Genomic DNA, 15,046 nt, shown 5'->3' with positions numbered 1-15,046 from the left:
GCTCTCGGAGGATGCTTTTATTTGTCATTTTTAACTGGAAAACAGAGCCTGCGTGTCAGGTAATTGCTTATCCTGTTGCGCCCTCTATAGGCCAGTGACTAGTCGACGTCAAGCTTAAAGTGTCATGGCAGAGCATTCAAGGTGCACTATGTAGTATTTTTGCAGTAAAATATCCAAAAACCACTAGGCCAGTTACAAAAATTCATATATTTTGTTCAGTTGAGTACTTACAATATCCCAAATGTTTCCAACTATTTGTAAATTGTGAGAAAATTGCTATTTTAACCAATGACCCTACGTGTCAGCATAGCGTTTGAGGGAGTCGCCTATTTGGCAGAAACGCTTTTCTCTTAGCAGTGTGAACATGTCACAGCAACGCCGAACGAACACAGTCATTACATAATTTTAAACACACTTAAATGTATCTAATATGATAAACAGAGCAGCTTTACCTTATATTCATGACCGGAAAAGCGGAAATAGTGCAGGCGCCCGGCGACTGTGTCCCAACACAGTCAAATTACAATCGCTCCAACGGCCGTGCACAGCTCCACAACACTCTGTCCTGCTCTGCTTCATACTACAGTAACGTTAATAACCGCATTCGTGAACATGATTTCTGCCCGAGTCCTATTTTCCAACACCTGTGAGGTGAAGACCACATGTCCCAAGATACTGCGCTCACACTTGGCGTTATCAAACTACGCCTTTGTTTAGAATAGGCGCCTTCCAGTGGACGGAAAGTTGCAGTGCACCTTTAAAGTCAACTAGTCGATTAGTCGGTGCAACACCTAATATGCATATTCATTATACATAATGAAATTAATAAAACAGCTCAAATGATATTTAGTTGGACCTGCTTTTCTCAATTTTCTAAATTTCTACTGATATTTACACATATATCCTTGTTTATGATTTCACTTTTTAAACTTTAGTTAGTGTGTAATGTTGCTGTTTGAGCATAAACAACATCTACAAAGTTACGACGCTCAAAGTTCAAAGAGAGCAAAGGGAGATAATACTTGAAGGCTACAACAAACAGCTAGTATAAATAAGGACTACAAAAAGCTTCTTCCCACGTTGGGGACATCACAAATCCTAAAATGTACATAAACCTGGCAAAAAAAGCAACAACATGCAACAAAGGGGGTGAGGAGATGTTGAGAAGAGGAAGAGTTGTTGTAGTAGAGCACATTTTGATTTTCTCTCTGCTGTTCCATAACAATCTATATTCATAATAACGTTTACACCAGACTCTTAATTTCACAACAGCTCCTATAATCAAACTATAATCATCCGTCTCATGTGAGAGGACAAGTGTCTGTAGCCAAAACATCATGGGCTTCAGAACAACAGTAGCTGCTGTTACATGGGCCCTATAATTGGATTGTAATCAGACTGAAAAGACTGAAAATCTCACATGTAAGTCAATTGGAATGAATTGGCCAAATCTGATTAAAATACTATTTGGATCGTATCACTTGAAACTGGAAAGTACTGTGCATATGAGAAGACGTAGAAATGGCGCAATAACGTATGATGCGTTGTTGATGAACTTAGTTAGTTATAAATTAATGTCATGTCATTCTAAAATGTTTCTTCTACTCATTGACAGGAAAGTGGAGGAGGGCAATGTCCCATCAGTTCTTGTTTTGGACTCTCGTCCTTGTTTTGGGAGCAAGCAGGGATATTTTTACTGCTTGATTAATATAAGCAGCACTCCACAGTTCACGGTTCATATACTCGTCATCTCCTACCTAGGATCCAAAATAGATAAATATTAAAGGGGTGATGAATTGGGAAATCAAGTTTCCCTTGAGCTTTTGATATCTAAAAGGTCATGGTAATATAAGAATATCCTGTAAGTTTCAGAGCTGAAAACTTCCTTGTTAGTCAAAGAAAAGCTTTTATTGACACCAGGCCCAGAAAACGATCGTGTTCGCATCTTGACGTCATCGACTGACGAAACATTCCTCTACAGAATAATAAGCAGGTGTAATTCAGTAGCCCCGCCCACCGATTAATGGAGCCGTTCAGATCACACTAGCCAGCAGCAATAAATATGCCAAAGATAGCAAGATATTGCGCTATTCCTGGTTGTGGAAGAACACAATCGCTGCATAAGCTTCCTTCGGATCCTAATATGAGGAACGTGTGATACTTTATTTATTTTTAATGAAGTTCCAGATTACGTGGGGAAGACAATGTACTCGTGTTCGCTTCGGAATCGCTTGTAAACAAGTCTCAGATGATGGATTTACAGACTAATTGAGATTAAATCGATCGGGGTTGCCATAATAATAATAATAATAAGTTTTATATAGCACCTTTCCAGAGCTCAAGGACACTTTACAATAAACAAACAACAATAAAGGCAATTGACAAAAAGAGCAGACAGAACAACAGTAGGCATTTGAGAGTGCAAGTACAATAAGTGAGAAATTGGGTAGATTGGGCAGCAAAAAAACAAAAACAAACTGTAATACAAAAATAATGTAATACAAAAATAATATTTCAAACAATCGCGGGTGGATGAGAAATAAATCATTGTGTTTGTTTGATATAGATAAACGTCAAGCCCTGTGATCGAGAGAATCATTCCGGTTGCAGCTTTCAAAACAATCCCTCCCTCATGTGAACTGACAGGGGGAGCTGAAGCTCATTAAATATGCAAATCTTATCCAATCCTAGCTGTGGGCATTTACTTTCAAGTCTCCAGTGTGGCAGACCCATCAGAACCCAGCGTTCAGGAGAGAGCCTCAAAACCAGTGTAGAAAATAGCCTATTACTTATTCATGATGAACAACTATGATGTTTTTGAATGTAAAAAACACACAAATGTCATTAGTTGACCTCAGACAACAGTATAAAAAATTTAAAAGCCAGTTCATGACACCTTTAAGTCTTCTCTTTAAAACAAAGAAAAGAAGCAACTTATGAGTATAGTATGCACAAACATCAGGGAAAATCTGTATATTCATGCAGTGTGTGCATGTCAAAAATCAATTATTTCTTTGCATTCATGTAAACACTATGTTCAGATTCATCAATTGGAATGAATTAATTCCAACTGAAACCAAATGTGTCCATGTTAACATAGCTACTGATAAATGTGAGCATAAAGATAAAATGAATAGAAAATAAATCACGTTTTCTCTCATTGACTGAAAGTTAGTATAAGGGGGATGATGTATTGATATTTCATGACTAAAATTATTCAGTCAAATCATCTGTATATAATTTCTGAGATTTTTAATTGTGAATCCAGATTTTTTTTCAATTACTGTCACAAATTAATTGAGAGAAATAAATACAAAAGTGTTTTAAAATAATTAAATATATATATAAATATAAATATATATATATATATATATTTTTTTTTTTTGTTTGTTTCAGTTGTCCACTCTGGGTGATAGTTCATTTAGTGTCAAAGCTCCTAAATTATGGAATTCCCCTACCATTAATATCTCATCTATGTCTACCTTCAAGACCCAGCTAAATACATACCTATTTAAAATGTATTTGGAATAATGTGGGGATTAAAAAAAAGTAGTGGGTGGATTTTAAACATTGGTGGTTGTGCACACACACTACAACACACATTTATGTTCAAATGTGAAATTTTGAAAACGTACAAATTAATTTTGCATAATAGGTCTTTAAATCAATATGCATGCAGCAAATACTTCCATGATGTACATATGCTTTTCAATTTAAGAAATGTATATATATATTTTTTTCTCATTATAACATTTAGAATAAAAATGTTCCTGACATGTTTTGTGAGATTCACCCAGCTAGCCTCTCAATGCGGTTCAGTTCCAGGCAGATGTCTGTCTCTCCTGCCACAGAGAGACAGGATGAGGTGTTAGACAGCATCCCCCTGTCTTCAGCTCCAGAGAGACCGGCAGAGCCACCTGGCTCATAAATCAGACCTGCCGTGGGATGAAGCACAGCGGTGGGCTCTAAACTGCCTCCATCCTGCAATACTCCGCATTAGCCAGGCCCGTTACAGCAGCGATATTGACGGAAGATAGAAACAAAGGGACTGAGGATGTGAGGATAGACTAGATACGTGGGAGAGAGGGTGATTCATACGAGCTCTTAATGAAGCTATCACTCATTTAAGCTGCAAGACACCATTCTGGGCTTTCTCAGGACATAAATCCTTCCTAAGAACTCTTCAATTTGTTCACAGCATGCTCTGTGTTACATATGATGGGTATATATTGTGTTTAAGTCACATGCACAGCATTTATACTTTGTCTCTGATTGTAAAGGCTGTGCAGATTCATTGACTGCGCTGTTTAATAACAGTATAAATCACGTAGCTGTTGTCGTCGTTTATTGTAATTGATCACAGGCCCAGAAATGACATGCTCCGCTCACCTGAGACAAACTCGTTTACTAACTAAACGCTGTCTGCCAGATAGAAAAAGACATACTGAAACAGCCCCTGCTACACAAAATAGGATTACAACACTGCATATGATCAATAAAATACTAGCTATGACTTTGCATTAACAGAGTGACTGGATAACTGGACTATCCAGCGGACCAATTGTATTGCAAAGCATCTCAAATGTTGGTTTGGTCATTCTGAAATGCCTTAGCAAATGTCTGTCATCAAAATTATTTGGTATAATTACCTCCCAGAACTGTCTCACAAAATTTTGTTCCCAAACACTAGAAATCCGATAACATGATAGGGTTTATTGCATTTCGATGCAAGTCATTTATGATTTCCGAAAAAAAGATTGCTCTTTTGTCATATTTTGTGCTAGTTTCTCAAAAACAAATATGGTTTTCCTATATTGAACACATGGAATGGAAACAGTGGTTTATTAGCAAATGTTTTATGCAATATTATAATTTTGCACACAAGTTTAATCATAAATTAGAATTCATTAATCACCCCATGTTCGAGCCTTGTCACCTAATGGAGTTTGGGATCTTTGTCGCTATCGACTTTGGATTGTTCAGTTAGGGTTTAAAAGACACTTAATATTCAGTAAAATTAGTGATTTGACTCCACTGACACTTTTAGATGAGAACAAATCTTGAATTGAATTTAGCTGAATACTGACATTATGGTCTTCTGTAGAGCTGCTTTATAGCTGAATTGAATTAGTTATTCAATTTAGTGAACTAAACTGAATCAACACTGAATTGACTTAAGCTGAATAACGATACCGTTTTCTTCTGGAGAGCTGCTTATAAAGAATGCGAAGCTATGTAATGCCGCTTTGCATGCTGGGAAGGCATCTCCATCTTAAAGGGTAATTAGTTCACACAAAAATGAAAATTTTGTCATTACTTACTCACCCTCATGTCGTTCGACACCCGTAAAACCCAAAGACAAATGAATATATTTGTGTTGAAATCCGATGGCTCAGACAGGCCTTCATTGACACCAATGTCATTTCCTCTCTCAAGACCCATAAAGCCACTAAAGACGTTGTTACAAAGCCCATCTCACTACAGTGGTTCTACAATCATTTTATGAAGCGACAAGAATTTTTTTTGTGCGCAAAACAACAAAAAACGTATATAGTGATGGGCCAATTTCAAAACACAGCTTCCTGAAGCTTCTGAGCATTATGAATGAGCGGATCAGATCGCCAGTGTCACGTGATTTCAGCAGTTTGGCGCGATCCGAATCATGAACCGATATGCTGATTCATAACTCTCTGAACCTTCAAGGCAAAAAACAATCCAGAACTCAACGCAGCGTGACGTCAGCTTCACATTCTCTATAGCTGAACTTTACAAAGTTATTGAACACAACCGAATCAATACTTCAGCTGAATAACAAAACCAATGTCTTTTTTAGAGCTGCTTCATGGCAGAATTTGAAGTGGTCTCATATTTGATCAAGTTTGCATCATTTTGCTATGTTCCTGCTTATTACTGTGAAGCTACTTTAAAACAATATGCATTGTCTAAAGCACTATATAAATAAAGGTGACTTGACTTTTCATTGGTAATGGTTCATGGCCTGAACCAGCAACCAGTTTGCCCGGCCACTATGCCACAGCTCCAAAAAGATCTTTGCATTATGCGATACTCCTCCTGTGCAGTGAACCGGCACACACTCAAATCCAGCATCGTCCTGTAATCACATGGTGCATTTTGTAGCAACACAAACACAGGATCCATTATGAGAGCACAGAGTGCTTTGCTCCGCTAATGGCTCGTGTGAAAAGGGCTGATGCGCATTGAGTGGCTCAGGGTTTAGCCTGTCTGTCTTTTGTGTGGTTTTGCGCAGCTAGAGCGCTAATGAATTCAGGGCTTTTTAGTCTGCCACTTACAAAACGTGCTCCAAGCAGGCATCATAATGCATTATGAAAACTCTGAACGCATTAACACTCCCGATGGCCCGAAAAGCTGCCTCTAAAAATAGGAGGATCAAAATCATTGATAATGGCCCATTGGGTCTTAATGGAAAACTCGTGTCACTTTGGCTCGTTCGGTTGTGCGTTCAGAGACTCAATCTATCCTCAGTCAGTGGATCGCATTGCAATCAAGATTAAAATCACATTAGAATGTGCGGCACCAAATCAAATCTAATCACCGCCATCGATTGAGACAATTTCACGATAGACTTCATTACCGCCGATGCCCTTTCTTAGACAGGCACAGGAGTGCTGTTGTCCGAGATGCACTGGGGAATTGTCGAAATTGTCAATTGAGAAATGTGTCCAATGGCTTGGTCGACTGACAAATAACATCCTTCTGTGATCTTATAAAAAGGCTAGAGAGGGAATTCCTATGAACACACTGGAGGATATTTAAACATTAACCCTTTAACTCTAAATCCCTTAAGTGTTTACTATTAAAACTGCGACCACTTGGTTATGTAACATTTAATGTAGTATTAGTCATGTGCAATGTAGGGGGAGGACTTAAGAATATAAGGAAACCCACATAAACAAACCCAATTACTTCTGCAATCAGACTACTTTTTGAGTAGAATACAGGATATTGGATGGAAGATATATGTGTCAGTCATTTGAAACACTTACACTCCACGTTGAGCTGCACTTGAGCCTGTCGGCGTTTGATGTTCAGGCCGTTGTAAGGTGCGGTTTGGCAGCGGTACAATCCCATCATGTCCCGTGTGACATTGGTCAGGCGCAAGCGTCCATCGCGGGTTTCCACCACCCAATCCCCGGATGGCATGGGCAAGTCCTTGTTGGCACGAGACCAAAGAACGGGTGGGCGGGGCTTACCATCGACCAAACACACAAGCTCTGCAGTACCGCCCTCACTGACATTGACCACACCCCCTCCGACTGGCACGCTCAGAACAGGGGGAACGACTGGAAAAAGGGGAAGAGATATATTATTATATGAAATATATTTTATGAGATACTTTATAAAGTTTTTTTAATTAAAGACCAAAACATTCAACTGTAACATTAGATTAAGCACCATATTTTATATATGTAATGTATATATAATTTAAAAAATATATATTTTTTATATTATGGCTGTCAAGATTAACGTGTTAATGACATGTTAACGCAAATTCAACGGCACTGCCGTATATACCCGATTATAAGACAAGGTTTTGTGAATAGGCTGAAAAATAGGGGGGGTCGTCTTATATTGACAATATAGACCAAATCACATGTCTATTAAACTGACGATAACAAGATGGCGCTGTTGACGCTCAGAGGATAAAACACAACACATGAGTGTTGCTCACACTGAGAAACTGCGTTAAACATTCTAAATGTTGTTTTTATATTTATAATAACATGATACAATTAAACATCACACAACTAAAAGAGTGTTTTCCTGAAAACATCAGGATAACGTATAAATACATGTAAAAATGTGCATTATATTCGAGCTATAAAAATATTTGGACATTTGGACATTTAAACTGATACTTAAAAAATAGTAACACTTTTATACTTTTTTTATACTTATTATACTTTAATACTTATAAAATACTACTCAGTTGCCATTGTGGTTGATTGATTGGTTGATTGATTGATTGATTGATTGATTGATTGATTGATTGATTGATTGATTGATTGATTGATTGATTGATTGATTGATTGATTGATTGATTGATTGCCTAAGGGCCAGCTGCCAAACAAACATGAAAAAGACAAATAATAAAATAAAATAAAAATAGTGTAAAAAACGAGTGTAAATATTAGGGGTGACCCCGAATAGTCGAAGATTCGATGCATCGATATGTGGAGCCTGATTCGACCACCGATCTGACGGTCGAATCTTCGCGGGTGTTATGAAACGAGGATCATACCATTTTGGCAATATGGGGGTGCTCAATATTTTAAAGACGTGTCGCGGCGCTGAGCTGAGCATCGGTGTGCGACCCCTTTAAGGGCGCTGAGCTTCGCACCGCGCCTTTAAACTTAGAACACGTTCAATGAGTGTACACACACCGGCGGCAGCATTCAGCGCCTGTCCGCGGCCACTCGGGAAGTTGTTTAAAATCCTGCTGCACCACAGAGCGCTTTCGTGCAGCTCATCTTTCGCGCAGTGTATATAATGTGCGCGTCAGGCGGCGGTATGAGAGAGATCCAGATCCTGAGGCGCGCGGGGCTGAGCTTCGCATACGTATTCACCCGCTTTAGCGCACTCAGTGTTCTTTTCCTCTCTAGGCAGGTATTTTTTTTAGGTTTATTTATCAAAATGTTCTTTTATATATTTGTGTGGTGTTCTGTATTTCGATCGCGACTTAAACATGTTATGAAAAAACGGTTTATTAATGTTTATCCACCACATTAACTTTTAGGCTATTTAAACCTAAATAAGAAAGCCATTGTCAGTTCGTCTGTCAGTTGGCAGGCAGTTTTGGTCGCTTTATTAAAAGTTGTTGCTGTGTGCAGTGTGTAAAGGAAAATAATAGTTTTACCCTTCTGCTGACAGTGTCGTGCCCCTCCCAACCCAATCACACACATTCGACTATCAGTCGACCATAGAGAGATTCGACAATTCTGATTCGATTGTCTAAATCCTTAGTCGAGGACAGCCCTTAGTAAATATATATTTTTAGGTAGCTACTGCATTAAATCTGCTGGACCAACAACAAAACACACAGGAAAAACACACATATAGGATGGACAGACTTCAAACAAAAGAAGAGAAAGATCATGAGATAAAGAAAGTGTCGGACGATGCGATTGATCATGGCTGGTACTGCAGTCTGAAACAGAGAGTAACTCAAGAGAAGGACGAAACGTCAAGAACAAAAAAGAAGAGGAAAAACAGCTTCCTGCTGAGATGAGAGGGAGCAGATCAGAGAGGACTCAAATGCATGAGGGCGTTAGAATTTCCCAGAATTCCACAGTTTACTACCATCAACCCAACAGAATGACCATTCAAACGTTATCACTGTTTTCCCATGAGGCATACAGACCCTTTAACCTTCACTGATAAAAGACATGGGCAATCAGCAAACTAACCAATTATTGGTCAATGGACATTGCAATACATTACATGTTTTATGGAAGCAGATACCTTGTTTTGTGGTTTTACACACACACACATATATATATATTTTATATATATATATATATATATATATATATAAGGGCCAGGACTTTAACGCATTAATTAAGATTAATTACGCAAAAAATAAATAACATTTTAATTTTAACCACACTTATTTTTGCACCGCGGAACGTATTTCAATGAATGAGTTTCGACGGACCGATTACACTGGAACACCAACTAGCGCTCACGTGTCACGACAAAAAAAAAACCAGTGTGAACATGAACGAAGAAGCTGATGAGACCGCTTTGCTTGGCCCCGTGGATGGGAAATTTTGTTTTAAAAAATGAAAGGATGGAAGCGTCAACAAGAGCATGGTTGTTTGTGAGCTATACAACAAGGAATTTGCATATCACCGCAGCACATCAAGCCTCAAATATCACAAATATGCTTTTGTTACACTTAATGGCAAACATTGCACTGGTCTGCTGGACTGAAATAAATAAACAATATTTGGTTAATTAAGCTTATGTATTCAGCCATTATATCATATAATGGTATACTAAAAATACTTGTGAAAAATTACTTCTCACTGTTCTCAGGTCAAATATTTATATGCAATTAAAATGCGATTAAGTTCGATTCATTAATTACAAAGCCTCTAATTAATTCGATTAATTTGTTTATATATATATATATATATATATATATATATATATATATATATATATATATATATATATATATATATATATATATATATATATATATATATATATATACATATAATTTGTTACATTTGTATAACGCTTTTCAAGGCACTCAAAGTGCTATACATGGAAAGGGGGCAATCTCCTCAACCACCACCAATGCACAGCATGATATGATAATACGATGGATGATATGATAGGTTGTTCTAATCCTGCGGTTGGGTTAAATATTTGCTTAAAACAACCCAATCGCTGGGTTAAAGACCATATTTGACCCAACATTGGGTTGTTTTTTTACTCATAATTTTTTAGAGTGTAGATAGACAGACAGACAGACAGACAGACAGACAGACAGACAGACAGACAGACAGACAGACAGACAGACAGATAGACAGATAGATAGATAGATAGATAGATAGATAGATAGATAGATAGATAGATAGATAGATAGATAGATAGATAGATAGATAGATAGATAGATAGATAGATAGATAGACAGACATTGTTCCAACATGCTGTTTGAATAGGAAATACACTGAAAAGAAAACAACTCATCAAACCATTTCATGGGGTCTTTCATGTTTGTAAGTAAAGAAAATCACATTTTAACTAGCAAACAACACCATCAGCAACAAGCATAAGGTACCAGATCAAAGGGCCATTTCACTGTACGAGCACAGCATGTGAGTTTAAAAAGCTCGGAGGCCTTAAACCCTTAAAGTGTCTTTAGTTTTACAATCATTCTCACCGCTGCTCTGCGTGATGTTCACATCTACTCGCAGTTCAGGAACGTTGCTCCCGGGGAAGTTCGCTACACAGCTGTAGGTGGCCTGATCTCTGAACTTCATGTCCACGATCTCCAGGCTGCTGGTACCAGGCGGCATGTCTGGGTCACTGCGCAGCACGATGAGACTGTCGGTGGGGTAGATGAGGACTCCGTTCTTGTACCAGGTGTAGTTCACCTTGTCCTGAGGCTGTGCGTCAACGTGACAGGAAAGTTTGAGGTCTCGACCCATCTGTATGCTCTCGCTGTCTTTGTTGGAGTCTGGCGTGATCTGAAATGTTAGGTTCTTCATGGCTAATGGAGAGAGTGAAAAAGATGGCATGTGGTCAAGGTGAAAGAAGCATATGGGTTATGATTACACCCAATCCTAGAACTATGAATCCTCATAGAGACTGAATGAAGTCTGTATGGAAGTAGCTTAAAATGGTTTCAGAAGTTTAATCCTTTAAAATTTAGACTTCAAACTGACGCAATGTTTAACCCTCTGGGTTTTTAATTATTTATTTATTTTACAAACATTTATAGGAGCTGTGTTTTAAATTAGATTTTTGGCTTTGTTTTTTTTATCACAGAGTAAATTGTGTTTATATATATATAATAATATATATATATTAATATATATATATATATATATATATATATATATATATATATATATATATATATATATATATATATATATATATAAGGGACGCAACAATACAGTTAGTCCACAGTTCAATACATACCTCGGTTTTTAACCACGTGTTCAGTTCAGTTTTTTGTTATTCTTTTCTTAGGCGATAGGAACAGAAAGATGTTTTTATTCCAATACTCTTTCTTTATTTTACGTAAAAGACTAAAAAAAAAACTTACTTAAACTTAAAACTTAACTTAAAAAAAAACCTTGTACACATTCCTAGTTTATTGTATAATATAAAATATATATATAAAGATTTACAGTGGAAGCTCAGAGATGTACAGTAGCATTTAATCCCTTATGAAATTGTATGAATAAATGTAGGCTAAAAAAATTCTTCAATATACAATATACATTGATTAAAAGCTACTGTATTAAAGGTTTTTATTTTTTTTATTCAAGAGCGGTGAGTGAATTTGTCTTTTGTTGTTTTATTAACATCATTTTAGAGGTGGACTGTCCCTTTAAGGACAAGTGTTTAAATTGTGCCTGCATCTCCTATACAGACACACGCGATTTTACTTTCACTTTAGACATAACCGGCTGTGTTTATATATGTTAACCTTGTGTGTATTTAAGACTACTTAGTCCAGTAATCATGTGTGTTTGACAGGCTTTTAGTGCGTGCAAATCAAATGTTTAACCTGCTAGGCTTTAAAACGCAAAACTTGTGATTGTAAAACACTCGTGATTGTGAATAACTATAGTGTGCCGTGAGTATAACTCTCTGACACCAGCATTTCAACCGTGGCTAAACACCCCCTAACTTTAGTGCATATGATTGGAAATTTGCTCATATCTGCACGTAGACTCTGAGAGAAACAGAAATAATGAATTAAATGCACAAAATATTAAAAAAAACCCGCAATTCACAAGCGTGTATTGAACCGTGAATGCCGTACTGAATGGCTCAATATTATATTGAGAATTGTGGCATCCCAAATATATGTTTTTTTTTATATAAAAAAAACGTAAATTGTATTTTCATGCATTTTTCATAACAATAAATATACATTTTAAATGTTAAACTGTTTTCACATTGAACTGTTTTATTTTTTTTTCACTTTTGCAATAATCTGCCATGTGTCGTATTTAAAAAGACACCAAACATAAATCTGTGCTCCAAAGCATTCAAGATTTATGACAGTTTAAGTTGAAAATTAAATGTTCAGGTATATCCTTAAAAAGTGAATAAATGGATTATAACTACTACATACATATAGGGGCTTTCGTCACACGCTAGTTATAGGAAATTGGTTATAGGAACTAAAATCCAGGGTGATTCCTCTAAAGTTCCATTGGATTTTCTCTTTAGCATAAAGGCTGAGAGGTCTAACTATCACTGTTTTCCATGTTCATAGAGTTAGTTTCTGGAGTAAATATATACACTGTAAAAAATTATATGTTCAATAAGTTATGACAACATATGTTTTTACATTGTTTTAACTTATCAAAATAAGTTAAGAAATGTTAAACTTGTTTTTATTAGTTATACAAGATGGAACTCATTTTTTAAAGTCAGTTTAATATAATTTAAGTTGAAATAACTTAAACATCCAAGTCGATTGTAGTGCAAAAGTTCAAAGTTACAGTGTAGGTAGTCAGCTTTTTTTTTAAATGGCGGGTGCTGGGGTTTCACATGCATTCATCCAATCAGCGCACACTTACATCACTGGTAGTTCCTTCTGTGCTGGGCGAGACCCTACTCTGAAGGAGGGGATAAATTAGTTCCCCCAGAAGAGTTCCTAGAACTAAAATCCTTCCAAAATCTGGGTACTTCCCCCAATAGTTCTAGGGAGGTTTCTCCAGTGTAGTAAAATAGGCTAGATAAAAATGTAGATTAAATATTATTAGGTCTATAAAATCTGTCATTTTTAAATGACAAGCTAAAAGAACCAGATGGTTAAGAATTATTAATACAGTCCTTCTTCCAGAATCAGTTTTCCAGCATCATATTTCTACGAAACCATCCCAGAGGTCTGCTTCACCACAAACAGTGGATGTAATCATGAGAGGGGGGGAAAGCCTAATTTGCATGATAAAAATAATGAATCAGTCATAAACTGCCTTTAAAGATGAAAATAATGAGCTCAAAGGCAGTATTACAAACCCAGCCAAGCGCCCTCCCAGCCTTACTGCCGTAATTTGTTAGTACTGAAGCACAATTCATAACTATAACAGCTTAGCTGCGTGTTTATGCTCTGACAGTATGAAAAACGACCCTGCAGGTGGAGACAGAAACTTTAGCGCCATATGTTCAGCGCCCTGCATTTCAACAGACGGCTGCCTTACCTGGATGATTGGCTGCGCTCAGGCGTCTGTGGCACCTGCGTGTGCGTTTGACACAAAGCGAGCTCATTACCGTCAACAGAGACGGATCCAGTGTGCACCCCGCGCATTCCGAAATAAGACTATTCGACTGCTAATTACCTCCATTCCTCTCAAATTAATTGGAGTAAATAAAAATGATTAAAGGGGCTAAGAATAGCTCCGGGCCCTGATGAACGGCAGGCGTTATGGCAGCCGTTCCTGAATCACCCTCTCGGCTTGAGGAGTTTAACACAATCACACACTGCCAAGAGAGCTAATTACAGTTCAACCGCTAACTCACGCTCACGCCACACAAACACACGCTCCCACGCATACATATGAAGAAATCTGGCTCGGCAATTTTTCTGCTAAGTGCAAGACAGACAAGAAGTCACAACTCATTCAAATGCATGTCAATCAAACGGTCTGAGGAATATGTAAACTTAAATTGAATCTGATAGCTTGAGATGTAACTAATATTTCAACCATTAAAGGTGAAGTTATTCCTTTGCAACCCAAAAATAAAGACAAGGGCTGTGCAAAATTCAGAACTTAGGAATTGGTGCCTTTTCAGTTCATTAGCGTGAATCTGAATTGAATTGGCCACACCCAACAAGAAGAATTAGAGTTTGAATTGGAATGACGGAAAGAAGATTTTACTGAATTGCTTTTCATCCATCCATCCATCCGTCTGTCTGTCTATCCATCTAAAAATCTACACCGTAAAAAAATATTTAAAAAATAAGTTACCTGTTGCCTTAAAATTTTGAGTTCATTGAAATTAAAAAATTGTGTTAATACAATGAACATTTTTGAGAATTAACAACCTTTATTCAAATATCAATAAAGATTTTGTAAGCATATTGGGTAATTGTGTGTGTTTTATTTGTGATGACGCAGCCAAATTGTGCTATTTTCATTTTCATGATTTATCACATTTTTTATGTAGTTCAGATACAATAATATGTTGAGTTCCTATTTATTAAACCAATTTCCTTCATTGTACCAAATCAAATTTTTAATTTCAATAAAGTGTTAAGGAAACCAGGTTACTTACTTTTTTATGTTAAACCAACAATATTTTTTTA

General features: G+C 36.9%; 1 protein-coding gene across 5 annotated transcripts in view; it reads right to left on the bottom strand.

The window, feature by feature from the left end:
• The window catches only part of LOC137044850 (MAM domain-containing glycosylphosphatidylinositol anchor protein 1), a 332,623-nt gene that overhangs the window by 87,480 nt on the left and 230,097 nt on the right, over window positions 1–15,046 (bottom strand). For all 5 annotated transcript variants that reach the window (XM_067421199.1, XM_067421200.1, XM_067421203.1 and 2 more), the window contains 2 exons: window positions 10,934–11,263; window positions 7,026–7,322 (listed from right to left, as the gene is read on the bottom strand). In XM_067421199.1, the coding sequence (XP_067277300.1) occupies window positions 7,026–7,322; window positions 10,934–11,263 (627 nt within the window). The remainder of the gene's footprint in view (window positions 1–7,025; window positions 7,323–10,933; window positions 11,264–15,046) is intronic.

Source organism: Pseudorasbora parva, chromosome 17 (assembly GCF_024679245.1).
Source record: "Pseudorasbora parva isolate DD20220531a chromosome 17, ASM2467924v1, whole genome shotgun sequence".
NCBI lineage: Eukaryota > Metazoa > Chordata > Actinopteri > Cypriniformes > Gobionidae > Pseudorasbora > Pseudorasbora parva.
This window is presented reverse-complemented; position numbering and strand designations above follow the sequence as displayed.